We start from the raw sequence: 15,601 nt of genomic DNA on the forward strand, positions 1-15,601 counted from the left end.
CCTAATTCATCCATGTTAAACAACAAATGATTTAGTATTGCAATCATCACAGAATAGCCTTAAGCGAAGTCTTAGCATTGCACCAAGTATCAAACGGACAATGTCTTCTACAATATCATGTCCACAAGTGGAACCAATCGGGCTGTACTGTGATGCACTCACCAAAGCTATTCAAGGCCGAGATGTAAATCATAGAATGATTTGCAATCCAATTTATTTACATGTAGACACATCCCTTGGTTCTCATCTTTGTTCGGTATTCATGTTGGCACTCGTAGAATACATGGTTGCCACCAAAAATAAAGGTGGTGCCCATGACAAGGCAGGTGATAAGGAAACAGGTCCTACTCCATAAGCAAGCATGAGGGCCAAACATATCTGTACAGAACCAGAAATGTAGCACATATGTAACACATCAATCAACAAAATTCCAAATATATAGAAATATTTTGCACAACTTGGTAATTGATTACCTTGAAATGAACAAGAGTAATGATTAAACACCCCAACAGAAGAGACCCTCTGGTCCAACCCTGACAAAACTTGCATGTTGAAGATGTGCTTATGCCCCTCATCAAATTCGATGGAACAAATTGAGTCACCTGTTCTAATTCAATATTAGAAGCCACTGACCCATTCTGGTGCCTCAGTTTCCTACAGAACTGTAAATAAAATGATGATCTTTCTGCAAAGAGACTATAAATGAGAATAAACATAGGTGTGACCACCAAATACATGAAAGGCAATGTGATAACCATCAGATCAGGGTTGCCCAGCTTGTCTAAAATTGCATGACTATCCGGAGACTGCACCCTCCAGCCAGATAAATACATAGCAGCAATGTTCTCATTCTCGGATGTTGCATAACCCCAGAACCATGGTAACTTGAGCAGGCAAAGAAGATACATCACCATGGAAAACCACAAAATTCTATTCCTTGAACCCTCCATCAAGAACCAAAATAACACAAATAGGCTCTTCCTCCGCTTGATAGGCGAGGAAATGACGTGAGACGTAGCCCACTTCTGATATGATGCATTTCTCTCCATAAGGTAATTTAGTACTTTTGGAAGGCACAAAAATACAACAAGAAAGGAGAAGTTGCTCCACAAAAGAACCATATATAGACTCTGCCACTCAACTTGGAAAACCAAATAAGCCAGCCAAGTACTTGCATAATGTGCCAGTTTACCTTCGACAGAAAATGGTCGGAGATTGCTTTTAGTCTCCTTGCCCTGAGAGTCCACCACAGACACCTGCAAAAGGTAACGTGTTGCTGATGCGCTCCGATAACTTTCAGCGTTCCATTTTCCATGAAAGAGGGGCTTGTCAACTGCACTAATAAGCTGCAGCGGCACTTCTTCCATTATTTTGTACTCCCTGAATGAGTCAAAAACCTTAGCAGTCACATTAATTATTTGCTGAGTAGAAAAGACAAGAGCATTGATATCATTCCTAAAAGACTGATTATTTTGCTCCATATTGTTCATGTTTCTTGAGTCAGCAGGATATGTTATGACAATAGTTGTTTGGAATTCATCCCGGACATCATGTTTTCTCAGAAGCTCGATATCATGGAAAGAGACCACCCCTCCATCAATGGACAAAATTCTGATCAATCTGGACTCTTTCCAATCTCCAAGTTCCCATTCCCAAAAGCCTTTAGCCTTTCTTGGAACTAAAACATCAGATGACAATTTTGACGGATGGAGTCTCCAAAGTTGTCTGCTGAAATTTCCATGCAGGTGGCCACAAATGTACGAGGAAACTGATTGCCTTGCAAATAAACTTTCATAACGCTGTCCTTTTTCAGATGAAGCTGTAAAAGACATTGGAAAGTGCCCAAATAATATTTTTGTTACTGAATCACTGGGATAAACATCCCAATATTGCAGTTCAGACTCCACAACAGCCATTCTCTTCTCAGTTGGATGACCAAATAAATTTGATGGACCACGAATTCCAATGCTAAGTGTGTCATCTATACCAATGAAGATGTACTTTCTATCATCACCCTAGAGAATCTCAAAAGAATGTCAACCCATACTTTATATGCAAAAAATAGATATACGTAATATCTGTCTAGACACATACGAGAACATATAATGAATGTTAAATAATTGTCTATAAGCATTAGAAGTGATGTCACTTGATAAATAACCTGAATACAGCATCAATCTCAAATTGGTCAACAAGCTCTAACTGTAACAACCAACCACAATAACATGGTTGGGAATCCTTCTATAATGATAACCCATATAGAATAACTGGACTCATAACTACGTATGCACTACATTGGCCAAAAACATGTTAAAAGTTATTGATTAAATTATTAAGGATATAAAACAAATATTTGTTAACCAAGAAAGCATTTCATTAACTGAAAATACATGGAGCAACCTTCACAAATGATGGAGAAGATTTAGGAAAGGAACTGTAATACATGAACCTCCCTAAAATATGCATAAAATGAGAAAACTACTACCAACTAGATCAATTATGTATTAAGGTTTGCATGATGATTAAAACACAGTAATAAGCATACAACTGTCTAAATTTTTATATGGTACAGCAGAATAATGCAATAAATGTCATGTTGATCACAATAAAATTTAAACAATTATGTGCTAACACTATCAAGTGCTTATACATTAATTTCGTTTTACAAAACATTAACAATTATTTGTAACATCATCAACAACCTTATAAAATTTTGCATTTAGTGCTCATCGTAACATGCTGAACATTTATCTTACAAAAGCCCAGAAGTTCCATATGAACTAGAAAATATAAATTTCATCAAGTTAGAAGATAAAAGGATAACTGTAATGCCTTCATTACATGGGATATAGCATAATGGTCATCTTATGGTGGTTACTGAAATGCAGATATGGCATTAATGTGGATTTACCAGAACTTGCAAGCAAATTGTTAAATCAGTCATGACAAATACTCTGTCTATAAGGTATTTAATTCAGGGGATTTCTGCATAAGAATGATTGGAAACTAGAATGAGCAATTTCAATTTTAATGACCGGCTGGGAAGAATCATATTTAGACTCCCATTCAAGCTCCAGATTTGGCAGTTTAAAATGCAGATTAAAGGGATAATATTTCAATTTTAATTCCACTCGCAAGCAAAATTCCACCTAATTTCTGTTCTAACCACTAAAGGAACATCACCACTTACTCAAACCAAAAAATGAGAACCGGATTGGGAATAATACCACAAGAGAGATACTCTGAACAGTACTCGGCCTTCTTAGCTGCGAACTAACACTGTAAGTTGAGAAAAAATCCAATTCGTGACCAACATATGGAACTCCATATTTGTCATGATTGCCTCTTATATCAAATATTCTTCTCTTGTCTATGCCACTATATTTGACAATTGCTTCCATGCTGTTACTGTATTGGATCCATTCTGATATATCTTGCCTCGTGCTTGTTCGTCTTTTGTTTTTGGCATCTGATTGCAGAAAATGAAGAAAAAGTCTTACTGTATAAAGAAAAGGCTAGAGAAGCATTGTTCAATCATTTATCCTCAATATAGAATCACCTAACGGTTAAGAAAACTTTATCAATTTATTCAAGCATACAATGATACCGTTCAAGATACTTTTAGCCCACACCAATATTTATTGTAAAGGAAAGCACACAACAAATCTAGTGACTTCTCATCAAAGCTTCCTTTTAAGTACATGTTATATATGTTTGCTGCCAATGAGAAATCAGGGTGGAAACAGGAAAAATACCTTTTACAAATCCAAGGGCATCATACAAAAAGTGATAGTGAAATAATGCAGAAATACTTTTATCAATTCTTACATTCAATTGTTTGAGGACATAACCAATGCCTTCCTGAGCCATGAAACGTTGCTGGTACATTAAAAAAAAAACACATTTCCCAAGAACCATGTAATTAGTATATGTCACCTTCAGAAATTTAACACATGGCATGACATTGTAACATTTGTAAGTTCATTGTACATTTGATTCTTAACCACCTAAGGATCTTATAATAAGAATATCCTTTTAATTTTTAACTACAGAATTTAGAAACTTGGTGCAGATTTCCTTTTTCCTTTTTACTTTATATCTTGTGCATGACACTTCAAACAAGCTTTGAATTATTGCATGACATGCCATCAGCATACCTGGAAAGGGGTATTAGATTGTGAATGTTCAAAACCGATACTTTGGAAGGTCTGGCACAGAGCATTACTGATCTTATGCATGGTTGAAGTAGCATGCATAAACAGTCTACTATATCATTCAGATCACAGTTTGTTCTAGGCTAAAAGAACCAAGAACTACATGTATAAAGATGCCAGAGCAACTTCATTCGAACACTTACAAACATCCAAGCATATTGTTGGAACGTGGATCATAACAAGTTGGATGATTTACACGTTGAGGTACATAAATCAGTAAATCACAATAGTAATTAGTAAATAGGCAGTTTCATAGTACGTTCAGGGTTCTAGCCTAATCGATCATTCTTATGTCTGTTTAAATAATTAGTCAAATTGTACAATGACTTTAGACAAAACTAGAAAAATCATGAACAATAATTATTAAGTTTCAGGGAGCTAGGATAAGATAATGGAGATTTGAACAATTGCAGCATCTAAGAAGTCGTAAACAAGCAGGACTTGCTGTATTTTAACCTCGATGTTAGTATCAAAGCTTAACTTATTTGTGAAAGAACAAATTAGAATAGGCAGCAGTACACAAACTCTATGCCGAACTGATTCCGGAACCTACCAGACGAGAAAGAATTTTAGGAAAATAATCAAAATAGGGAGAAAAGGGTGAGGGGCAGCAAACCAGTGATGTCGCCGGTGATGAGGAGGAGCGAGGGCCGGATGGCGCGAAGAGCTGGGGCGAGGAGGCGAACGAGGTCGTCGGCGCGGTCGGGATGGTAGGAGCTAAGGTGGAGGTCGGAAACTTGGACGACCCAGGCGACGTCGCCGTCGATTGGAAACGACTCCCTCGCCACCGGTTCTGCCCCCTCCCCTCCGACAACCTTGCTCTCCACCTCGATTGAGGATGACCATGAGAGAGCAAAGGCGAAGGAGAAGGACAAGCAGAAGAAGAAGAAGAAGATTGCGGAGGAGATCGGAGACGCCATCGTTCTTTCTTGACGACAGCGACGAGACAAGGGGCGGTCGGAGAGTTTGACATGCGAATGGCGAACGGAAATTTATTTGATGATTTTCTCACGTTCCGTTTTGAATGTTTCCGAATCGCGTCCTCCGATCGTATCATACAAAAGGAGACCTTCCAAATTTCCGTCGAAGATCATTCACTTTCCCACATCCATTACTCCATAAAATCTTAGACGATTTTTCTAGAGAAATATTTTTTTTCTAAACAGTATCCTCTTTTGGTTTTTCTTTTCCTAAACGATACCCATAAACTCGACATATCCAAAATTACCCCTTCTTCGTCATCGTCGCCTCATCCGTTTCCGTGCCTTGCTCCGATCGAAGGTGTTATCGCTGGTGGAGATGAAGGTGAGGGGAGTAGGAGAGAACGGAGCAGATGGCGGGGGCAAGGCTAGGAGGAGGAGCAGAGAGAAGGAAGGAGAAAGGGAAACAACAGACGGCAAGGAAGGAGGAGGAGATGACGGGGCAGGACAGGCGTGGGAGAGAAGGGATGAAGGACAGGTGGCGACGACGGCGAAAGGCAACGGCAGATGGGCGAGGAGAGGAGGAGAAGGAAGAAAGGATTTTTTTATATTTAGGGATATTATTTAAAAAAATTAAAATGAGGATTTTTTTTTAAGAAAATTATTTTAAAATCTTCATATTTATAATAAAAATTAATAATTAAATGAATAAAGATTTATACTATTTAGGACTAGTTTACCTATTTAAGATTATTATTTAATTTCATTTTTCTACTATAAATTAATGCAAATGTGATAAAAAAAAGATTTTTGTTATTATTTTTTCAATACATCAAAATCTGTTTTTTTATTTTCATCGAAAACAATCTAAATTATAAGATAAACCATCTTATGGAACATCAAATCATGTAATAAGATTAATAAAAATTTAAACTAATTAATAATTCTTAGAGAGCACCCTCCCTACACACATTAGAAAGAAACTTATAATATTTCTCACATGTCGTTCATCTCTTACCAAAACCTAAAATTACATGACATATTCATAAAAGACTCGAGTCCTAATTTTTAAAAAAATTTATCTTTCACGAGACTCTTTTAAAACATTTATTAATCACAATAATGTCCCATTGCTGGACTAGTAGATCCAAACCCCTAACGACATATTGACTAATTAAGCTTTTGTGTTTTTTAAGATATGTTCGCCCTTTTAAATTTCTCCAAATACTTAAAATGTTAAAATCAAGTTTAAGTTTTAAATAATATCACGAGCACGATGATTAATATGACAAACTCTGCGGTTCTTTATGTTTATGGGGATCTCCTTAGACACTGTCGGTGTGCTTTTGCTCAACCAACCATAAGTGACGGGGACGAACGAACTACTTTGCAACTTGTCTTGGCAGACGCATGGGGATAAAACATCGAACAATTAACATTATGTTGTGGGAAACAACTTTGAGCCGTGGCCTCGGGGCCGACGCGGCTCGGTTCGGGTCCGGACGACGGGGACCTCCCTGGGGCGTTCCTCGAGCCCACTGAGGCGGTCGGGTGTGTCCGATTTGGACGGTGTAGCCGTCTCCTTCAGGCAGGAACTCCTCGCCTGCGTGTTCAGAGGGGACCTTCGGCTTCGCATCTGCACAAAGGTCGGGCCGGGGTGCTCGGCCCGACCCCTCCGACGATCAAGTTAGCAGATGTGGAGGGGATTTCAGATGAATAAGTATTTTTGTGTGTCTATCTCTCCTCCTTTCAGATGAACGAGAGGATATTTACCAGTGCTGCCTGCTTACAGGGGACAGGCTGATAGCGTCTGACTTTGTGTTGATGTGACGTGAAGAATTGAGCTTTGACAGGATGTTGATGCGTCTCGGTCGACGTTTCGATCTTCGATCTGCATTGACCAGATGTTGTTGTGTGAGGCATCATCTGACGTCAATCGAATCCTATCATAATTACTATCCTCATCACGTTATAACGCATCAAATGGGTAAAACGAAAGTAAAAGAGTATAGATAGCAGACACGGACTTACAATTATTATGCTGGCAAAACGAATGGCGAGGATGAAGAATTGACATACCAACTTAACGCTTCGATTTCAATAAGACTGAACACAAGACGATCGACTACAGACTACAAAGACACAAACCAAAGAGCAGACATTATGACTCTCACAGCATGCTTATTTTTCCGATCACACAGTACATAGATTGGCTGAAAACAGAGGTTGTGTGTTCCGTTACGAGCTCAGCCCGAGATCTCGATGGACTTCATCTCCGGCTTCTTCTTCGCCTCCTCCTTGGGCACCGTCACGGTCAGGACACCGTTCTCCATGGACGCCTTCACCTGATCCACCTTGGCATTCTCAGGCAACCTGAATCTCCTCAGGAACTTGCCGCTGCTCCGCTCCACGCGATGCCACTTGTCGCTCTTCTCCTCCTTCTCCTTGCTCCGCTCGCCGCTGATCTGGAGAACCCTGCCTTCCTCCACCTCCACCTTCACCTCCTCCTTCTTCGCCCCCGGCAGGTCGGCCTTGAAGATGTGAGCCTCAGGCGTCTCCTTCCAGTCGATGCGTGTGTTAGCGAAGGCGGATGCGTCGCTCACGAAGCTGGGGCGCGTCTCTGAGAGTGAACGGAAGGAATCAAAGGGGAAACCCTGGAATGGGTCCCAGACGTCGAGGGAGAAGGGGTCGAAGTTGTTGCTCCGCCTCACGATCGACATGGCTGTTATGAGGTAATGTTCTGCTACGATTGCTGAATGCAGAGAAGTAAACGAATGGACGAACAAATCGGAATAATTTGGTGGTATGACTCGTCGCCGTTGCCGGTGTCGAGTACTTATAAAGACCGGGATGGAGAGGACCGGAAGTGTCGTCACGCCTCTGGAAGTTGCTCGACGACGACGGAGTATTCCTCTTGGGTTTTAGAAGATGGCCTACCATCTTCTCGAAGGATCGCGATCTTGTTGGGATATGTTAAGAATAATATATATTTTTTAAAAAAATATTTAATTACTGGGAAAAATCTGGATAGAAAAAGGCATTCTAGTTTTTCACGATTACTTTCATCCTATAAAAAATTTGTATGGACAAATTTTTTTATTGGATTTTCCATGAAGGTGCTTTTTTTTTTCCCTTATGATCTTATTTTCTTTGGTCTCGAAAATATTTTTGACAGAATATCTATAGTAGTATTCCATTCTTGGTATGGCATCAGTCAATCAATCAATAAGATTGGTATTTTTACTTAAGTCTATAATATTTTTATGAAGATACCAAAATAATATAATTGACATATAAGTTTTATATATATTGATAATGGTATATATTAAAGGTTGAAAATTCAAGATCTCATCCAACATATTTTCTAAGATACTAACTAGTCTGGTTAATAACAAATTTTTCAAATCACTATATAAAGCACTAGGATCAAGTGCTTATATCTTGTTCTCAAATCAATAAGAGTAAACATTTGAAACCCACAAAAAGGATGTTTTCTATTCCACCAACTTTTTATCAATTTATAGTATTTTTATATATGTGACAAAAGCACCATAATAATATTAAAAAACATTATAACTCACATAAAATACATATATGAGATCCCTAATAAATAACAAAAGAAGGAAGGCTGTCTTGAAGAAAAAAATAAGAGTACTGAAAAATAAATTTTAAAAATATATAAATAAACAAACTCAGAATGAAAAGTTTTTATGGAAAAGCCACACGATACGTATTATATTTTATATGATAGACATAATATTGGAAACATAAAATTATAATATGCTATATATTATGTGAAAAAATTTTAATATTAGAATTGCAATCAAATAACAATAGATCCGATTTATGACACGTACTTTTCGATGTCGGAAAGAACTTTACCTAATCTAAAAGGGCATCATCTTCTAATCTGAAAATCACAATAATGCCGATCTATAAGAAGAACGGGAGTCTTTTTCTCCTCTCTTCCTATCGATATTTTAGGGACTAAGGAGGCTAAAAGAGGAAGAGGAATCATAATATCTCAATAACTATCACATATGTCGTATTGTCACACGTTGTGTCATATACCGTTTAGTCCCTGATGAGTCATGAATATATAGAGGCGAGAATAAATGATTTATGATAAGTAATTAAAAGTGTTTCTGACATCTTCTAAGGAATTCTAATATAATATGAACTTCCTTTCTATTGTTTATAATTTTTATTAGAACAAAATCAAATCTATAATACATCTTATTAATTAGATAGATAGATGACTTAATCTAACAAATATATGTTTTAGATATTAGATTTGTTATGTTCATATTAGTGGTATGCCTTTGCATAACCATGACATTTACAAGTAAACAAAGGTCAAACTTGTAAACAAAGGTCAGTTGAGATTTCATTGTATATTATTTAATTATCTAATTGAGTTGGATTAGTTTGCCACCATTTCTTCTAATCATCTTCTTCACTATCCTTAGAACTTAAATGATATTAATAAATAATTAGAATTTTAGTACATGATAAGTCAATATTTTGTCAGTCCATCATCAGTGCTGCCCGTAAGTTCGTGAGCTTCAAAAGACACCTCTAAAGGTAATGGTGACCCGGTAAACTTATAAGTCATTAGTTTCTCTATCAGAGAGAGCATAGATAAAGATATTTAGTCTCACATTGATTGAGTAGGGAACCAATAACTTTTAAGTCCATTGGGTCATATTTACCCTTAAATGTGTTTTTTGAAACTTAAAATGATAAAATTGTATAGATATACTCATCGCCCAAAGTAAATAATCCCTCGCAAGCCCATCGCACCAATGAAACTTAAATGTGACTTAATCTGACATGTAAGCCCATGTTGATTGAGAAATAGGATATACTTTAAATGTTTTTGCAATCAAAAATTTAGATGTCTTCCATTAATCTAAATGTATTGTTCCTTTCTATTTCTTTCATGTTAATCATAACGTTTGAATGAGAGATCTTATATCTTAGATCTCTTAATTGACTATGATGCATCATTGAATTATGATCAGCACATAAAATCTTTAAGGGAAAAAGGCATTAATATTTTGGTCAATTGAATGTGATTCGGATATACATGCATAAGATTATTCGAAATATTTCCAAGATAAAAATATTAAGCTTCCGATGTATCACTCGTATAAAGATCGAAGTTGAAAGAAAATTTTCAATTTGATTCTTCCGACACCTAAGTTAATAATCTAAGGTTTATGAACATGGACACAAGTAATCAAAAGATGATATCTTTTTTATTATATTAAAGATATTTTTTTATATTTGATCATAAAAGATAAAAAAAATTTATAAAATATTTTGAAGAATATTTGATCATAAAAGATAAAAAAAATTTATAAAATATTTTGAAGAGAAGTAGCCGTTAATTATGTTTAATAGCTTCTCATTAATCTCTTATCCACATTAGCAATAATCATATGTCGAATAAGTTGACAATATATTCCTTACCAAATATTAAAATAAAAAAAATAATTAAAATCTAATCATTTTATTATGTTGGATTGATGTGTATATACGTTAGATAAAGAATTTTTTTTAAAAATAAAAATAAGTCTATGAAAATATATTCAACGAGGATATAGATGTTACATCATCAAAGACTTAAAAGAGTTAAGAGGGTAAAATCATGTTTGTCTTCCAAACAAAAAGAAGGAATCCTTCCCGGCTCTGCTGATGTTGCTAATAATTACTAGTAAGGATGAGATGGAACGGAAAATGGAAACGCATCAGCCAAAACAACGACGACAACAATAATAATAATAATGATGTATAACCATTAATACTTTTAACAAAGACGATTGATGAGGACTTCAATTCCAAGCGGACTGCACACGAGAAGGTCGACTACGGACAACCACGCACAAATCGGACAGCTGACTTGGACATACGGATCACATTACGTAGATTGGCTGACAACAGAGGTTGTGTGTTCCAATACGAGCTCAGCCCGAGATCTCGATGGACTTCATCCCCGGCTTCTTCTTCGCCTCCTCCTTGGGCACCGTCACGGTCAGGACACCGTTCTCCATGGACGCCTTCACCTGATCCACCTTGGCATTCTCTGGTAATCTGAATCTCCTCAGGAACTTGCCGCTGCTCCGCTCCACGCGGTGCCACTTGTCGCTATTCTCCTCCTTCTCCTTGCTCCGCTCGCCGCTGATCTGGAGGATCCTGCCTTCCTCCACCTCCACCTTCACCTCCTCCTTCTTCACCCCCGGCAGGTCAGCCTTGAAGACGTGCGCCTCGGGTGTCTCCTTCCAATCTATGCGGGTGTTGGCGAAGGCGGAGGTCTCGCTGACGAAGCCGGGGCGCGTCTCCGCAAGGGAACGGAAGGCATCGAAGGGGAACCCCTGGAAGGGGTCCCAGACGTCGAGGGAGAAGGGGTCGAAGATGTTGCTGCGTCTGACGATCGACATTGCTGTTATGAGATGATGCTCCGCTGCTGCTGGCTGGCTGCAGAAAAGGAAACGAAAGTAAAGGAGAGGTAATCGGACGAGTTTGGTGGTATGTGTTGTTGCTGATGGCGGGGTGTTGCTGGTCGACGACGACGAGAGGTTGGTGTGGAGTACTTATAGAGTCGGATGCAGAGGGCTCCGAGTATCCGCTCGCCTCCGGAAGCTGCTCGACGACGCAGGAAGTTCCAATGAGAGGAGAAGAAGTGAATCCCTGAAATGCGCGGTGGGCCACATGTTCTCGAAGACTCATGATCTTTCCACCATCATCTCGAAGACTCCAGATATTGTTTGTCGTGTACCGAAAAGAAAACGAAAATTCTATTTTTAATGATAAATTTAAGATGATTTAAAAAAATATTTTTTTTATTTTAAAAGAATCTCTAATCAACTTCCATAATTGTTTTTAGTCCTTTTATTCGACAATAAAAGAGAGGTAGCTGGTAACCATCTCCCTTAGATCATGATGATAGAAGATCATCCCAAAGGTCATAATAGATATAATTTTAAATTTAAATAATATAAAGATAATCTCATATTTGAATAACTGATTTGATTGTGAGATTTAAGTGATTAATTAAAAAAAATCTCTCCCTCGAATATAAATACTTATTACGTTAATGAATAAAGATATCTCTTTAGTAACTTCTTTCTTAATTCAATATCTTATTATAGTATATGATTAATTAGATAGATTGTAGTTTATATTGAATCTCAAATTTTGATGATAAAACTAATTGATAAGTGTTTATAATTTGATATGTGTTTTGAGTGACGCGGGATGCTTTGATTAGTGAGAGACAATTAAAACAGGAAGATGTTGGGTCGGAGAAAATTATATCAGAAGATTAGATGTCACGCCGAAGGATCGATTGACATATCAACAGAAGGCTTCGAGTCATGAGTTCGGGCATCGGACCAACAAGAGCGGATATTACGCTAAGGAAATCGGAGTTGCGGAGGTCATCTGACCGATTGGGCAATAGGCCACGAGAGGGGACGATGCGCCGAAGAATCGAATAAAGCATCGATGAACCAATGACATAGCGGACAACATCTGATTAGCTTAGTATTAATCGTCTAGATTGAAGTAGATTTTATGTGTGCAGGATTAACTACGATAGCAAGATGTAAAGCAAAATGAAGTCCCAGAGCCAAGAATGCGATTTCATTAGGAGTTCAAGAGTTCATTGGAAGTTTTACAGGAATTGACCGAGAAGTCCAAGAGCTTTCCAAAGAAGCTCATCAGAACTTGCCAAGAATATCATCGTGAAGTCCAAGAGCTTGCCGGGAGTCCGTTGGAACATTATCGAGAGATCGTCGGAAGTTCGCCAGAAGCTTGCCGGAAAAAACTAGACTTACAGACTTATTTAGCTTAGTAAATGTCTTAGAAATTGTAGTTTGCACATAATTAGGATTGGAATTGGGCCAATCCAATTAAGGGCTAGTTGGGTCCATGTATGAACTGTGTTGGGCCCAATGAAAAAGCCCAAACAGTGACCCAAGAGGTGGCATAGTCTTCAAGATCGTCAGTTGGTAGTACCGCCTAGTGGTAGGGTGCCAAACGATGGTACCACCCAGTGTCAGACTAACACTGACAGTGGTACCGCTCGTACCCGGGAAACTCGGGATGAAACTCTTTTAGACTCCAAGTTTGAATCCACTTGAACTCTATAAATATTCCCCTCATCCCTGATTGAACAATACACAACTTAGAGCAAAAAGGAAAGAAAACTCTGTTGTAATTGAGTGTGAAACTTCTCTCAAAGTTCTAAGTGTTAGAATAGTTTGAGAGAGAAGTGGGGTGTAATGGTTATCTCCTAAACTCGATAAAAAGAAAAATAATTGTAAAATGTGGTTGGTCTTCATCTATTGAAGGTAGACCGATAGTGGATGCCGGTAGCCTCGACGAAGGAGGAATCGGGAGTGGATATAGGTCATAACGATCGAACCTCTATAAACTTGGTTTACATTTACTTTGAACAATTTACTTTTATAGCAAATTGTCTATCCTTCTTACTCTGTTTTTACTACGCCTAATCTCACATACACTTTTAAGTTGATATAAGTATCTTTACGAATTGATTTTAATCGTTCGAAACAAAAGAATTTTCAGAATCGACGTAGTTTTTACCGTTTCTAAGAGTTTATAAGATTGTTAACCAAAAGATTGATTATATTAAGGCTTAGTGTAAAAGGGTGAGACTAGTTTTAATTGTATATCAATATTTTCATTATACAAAGAGCGTGTGATATGGACTTAAGATATTATATATCATAAAATGAAATATAATTTTTTACGACTTAATATTTATCTCCTCCGAGTAAACTATTTTAATGATAGATTGAAAAAAATCTAATTTATAAACACTTGGTATGTATGTTTGAGAGGATATAACTACATATACTTAGTAATATATAAATAATTATAATATATTTTAATATAATTATAATATATATTATAATTAAAATAATATTTAATTATTATTTATTATCATTCTTGTTTAATAAAATGAACACAGGTTTACATGAGAAAAATATATGAATCATTATCTCATTAGTTTTGAGATATATCAAAACCCTCTTAATTTTCACTCAAAACTAATCAAATTCTCGTACAAATTAGTTTTTAAATATTAAAATAAATAATAAACTGATAACTCCATTAATAAAATTGATTATTTTATACACCCAGCTCGTGATGTATGCCCAACCCTCAGAAACAATATCTGAGCACAAGCCAACCGGTTTGATGACTGCTAGACTCATCAATTTTTCTGGCATGTTCAGACATCTGAACCTACCACAGAGCTCCTGCAAAAATATATAACTTTTTTCCTCGAGAAAATAGTCTACATGGCTCCATTCGAGAATTTGCCGGCGAAGAGCAATCAAGAAGACACATCATGCAAAAGAACTGTGACTTCTGCAAGCAAAAGCAGAGAGCAAGGCAATATTCTCTATGCTTGGAGTCACACCAACTTGTATTTTGGAATACAATGCTTCGCTTACATAAGAGATTGATACAAAAACAGACAGTTCCAGAATCAGACTGACGAGAAGACCGTCGTTGACTATGGGCTGATAGCAGACACACCGGAGAGCACCCTCGCACAGAAAACAGATGCTAGTATGACACCCAACTCTCACAGCACGCTTATTTTTCGGATCAGTTGGCCGAAAGCAGAGGATTGTGCTCCATTCAGAACTCAACCGGAGATCTCAATGGACTTCATCTCCGGCTTCTTCTTCGCCTCCTCCTTGGGCACCGTCACGGTCAGGACACCGTTCTCCATTGACGCCTTCACCTGATCCACCTTGGCATTCTCAGGCAACCTGAACCTCCTCAGGAACTTGCCGCTGCTCCGCTCCACGCGGTGCCACTTGTCGCTCTTCTCCTCCTCCTCCTTGCTCCTCTCGCCGCTGATCTGGAGGACCCTGCCTTCCTCCACCTCCACCTTCACCTCCTCTTTCTTCACCCCCGGCAGGTCGGCCTTGAAGACGTGCGCCTCGGGGGTCTCATTCCAATCGATGCGGGTGTTGGCAAAGGCGGAAGTCTCGCTCACGAAGCCGGGGCGCGTCTCGGAGAGGGAACGGAAGGCATCCAACGGGAAGCCCCGGAAGGGATCCCAGACGTCGAGGTAGAAGGGGTCGAAGATGTTGCTGCGCCTCACGATCGACATGGTTGGAATTGGGCCTTTAAAGATCAGGAAGCTGTCGAGAAGCTGTAAGCTGCAAATCGTCTCTTCCTCCCGTTCTTGACGAGAATGCGGAGGACTGGTCATGTGGAATACTTATAGCCTCTCTCGGGTGGGGCTTGAAGTCTCCAGACTGTTCTCCTCGCTTCTGAGGTGAAAATATCACCCGAAGGTGCCTAGACACGTCGGGATGACTCTAGAAGCAATGCGAAGTCTGCTTCCAACCTCTTCCACCGTGCTCATTTCTTTGAATCAGATATCGAATAATACTAGTAGATTGCCCCATTTAT

General features: G+C 38.3%; 4 protein-coding genes across 4 annotated transcripts; all 4 read right to left on the reverse strand.

Annotated features, from left to right (window-relative positions):
• Window positions 1-13: 13 nt before the first annotated feature.
• LOC103996581 (putative metallophosphoesterase At3g03305) lies at window positions 14-5,690 on the reverse strand. Its single transcript, XM_009417508.3, has 4 exons — window positions 4,831-5,690; window positions 3,228-3,469; window positions 474-2,015; window positions 14-378 (listed from the first exon to the last, which is right to left on the reverse strand). The coding sequence occupies exons 1-4, from the start codon at window positions 5,132-5,134 to the stop codon at window positions 244-246; spliced, it is 2,223 nt and encodes a 740-aa protein (XP_009415783.2). The 5' UTR covers window positions 5,135-5,690; the 3' UTR covers window positions 14-243.
• A 1,514-nt stretch (window positions 5,691-7,204) lies between these two features.
• Window positions 7,205-8,011, reverse strand: LOC135648383 (18.1 kDa class I heat shock protein-like). The gene has a single exon (XM_065166038.1). The coding sequence runs from the start codon at window positions 7,852-7,854 to the stop codon at window positions 7,381-7,383; it is 474 nt and encodes a 157-aa protein (XP_065022110.1). The 5' UTR covers window positions 7,855-8,011; the 3' UTR covers window positions 7,205-7,380.
• Window positions 8,012-10,912: 2,901 nt separating this feature from the next.
• On the reverse strand, window positions 10,913-11,782 carry LOC135648386 (16.9 kDa class I heat shock protein 2-like). The gene has a single exon (XM_065166039.1). The coding sequence runs from the start codon at window positions 11,575-11,577 to the stop codon at window positions 11,104-11,106; it is 474 nt and encodes a 157-aa protein (XP_065022111.1). The 5' UTR covers window positions 11,578-11,782; the 3' UTR covers window positions 10,913-11,103.
• A 2,738-nt stretch (window positions 11,783-14,520) lies between these two features.
• On the reverse strand, window positions 14,521-15,386 carry LOC135650096 (16.9 kDa class I heat shock protein 2-like). The gene has a single exon (XM_065169230.1). The coding sequence runs from the start codon at window positions 15,294-15,296 to the stop codon at window positions 14,823-14,825; it is 474 nt and encodes a 157-aa protein (XP_065025302.1). The 5' UTR covers window positions 15,297-15,386; the 3' UTR covers window positions 14,521-14,822.
• Between the last annotated feature and the right edge of the window lie 215 nt (window positions 15,387-15,601).

Source organism: Musa acuminata, chromosome BXJ3-9 (assembly GCF_036884655.1).
Source record: "Musa acuminata AAA Group cultivar baxijiao chromosome BXJ3-9, Cavendish_Baxijiao_AAA, whole genome shotgun sequence".
In the NCBI taxonomy this organism is placed as follows: Eukaryota; Viridiplantae; Streptophyta; class Magnoliopsida; order Zingiberales; family Musaceae; genus Musa; species Musa acuminata.

Coding starts and splice junctions, on each gene's coding strand:
- LOC135648383 (XM_065166038.1), bottom strand. CDS start 7,854: ATGTCGATCGTGAGGCGGAGCAACAACTTCGACCCCTTCTCCCTCGAC.
- LOC135648386 (XM_065166039.1), bottom strand. CDS start 11,577: ATGTCGATCGTCAGACGCAGCAACATCTTCGACCCCTTCTCCCTCGAC.
- LOC103996581 (XM_009417508.3), bottom strand. CDS start 5,134: ATGGCGTCTCCGATCTCCTCCGCAATCTTCTTCTTCTTCTTCTGCTTG. Junction 2,016..3,227: donor TTCAGAGTATCTCTCTTGTG/GTATTATTCCCA, acceptor GAGATTCTCTAG/GGTGATGATAGAAAGTACAT. Junction 379..473: donor TTACTCTTGTTCATTTCAAG/GTAATCAATTAC, acceptor GGTTCTGTACAG/ATATGTTTGGCCCTCATGCT.
- LOC135650096 (XM_065169230.1), bottom strand. CDS start 15,296: ATGTCGATCGTGAGGCGCAGCAACATCTTCGACCCCTTCTACCTCGAC.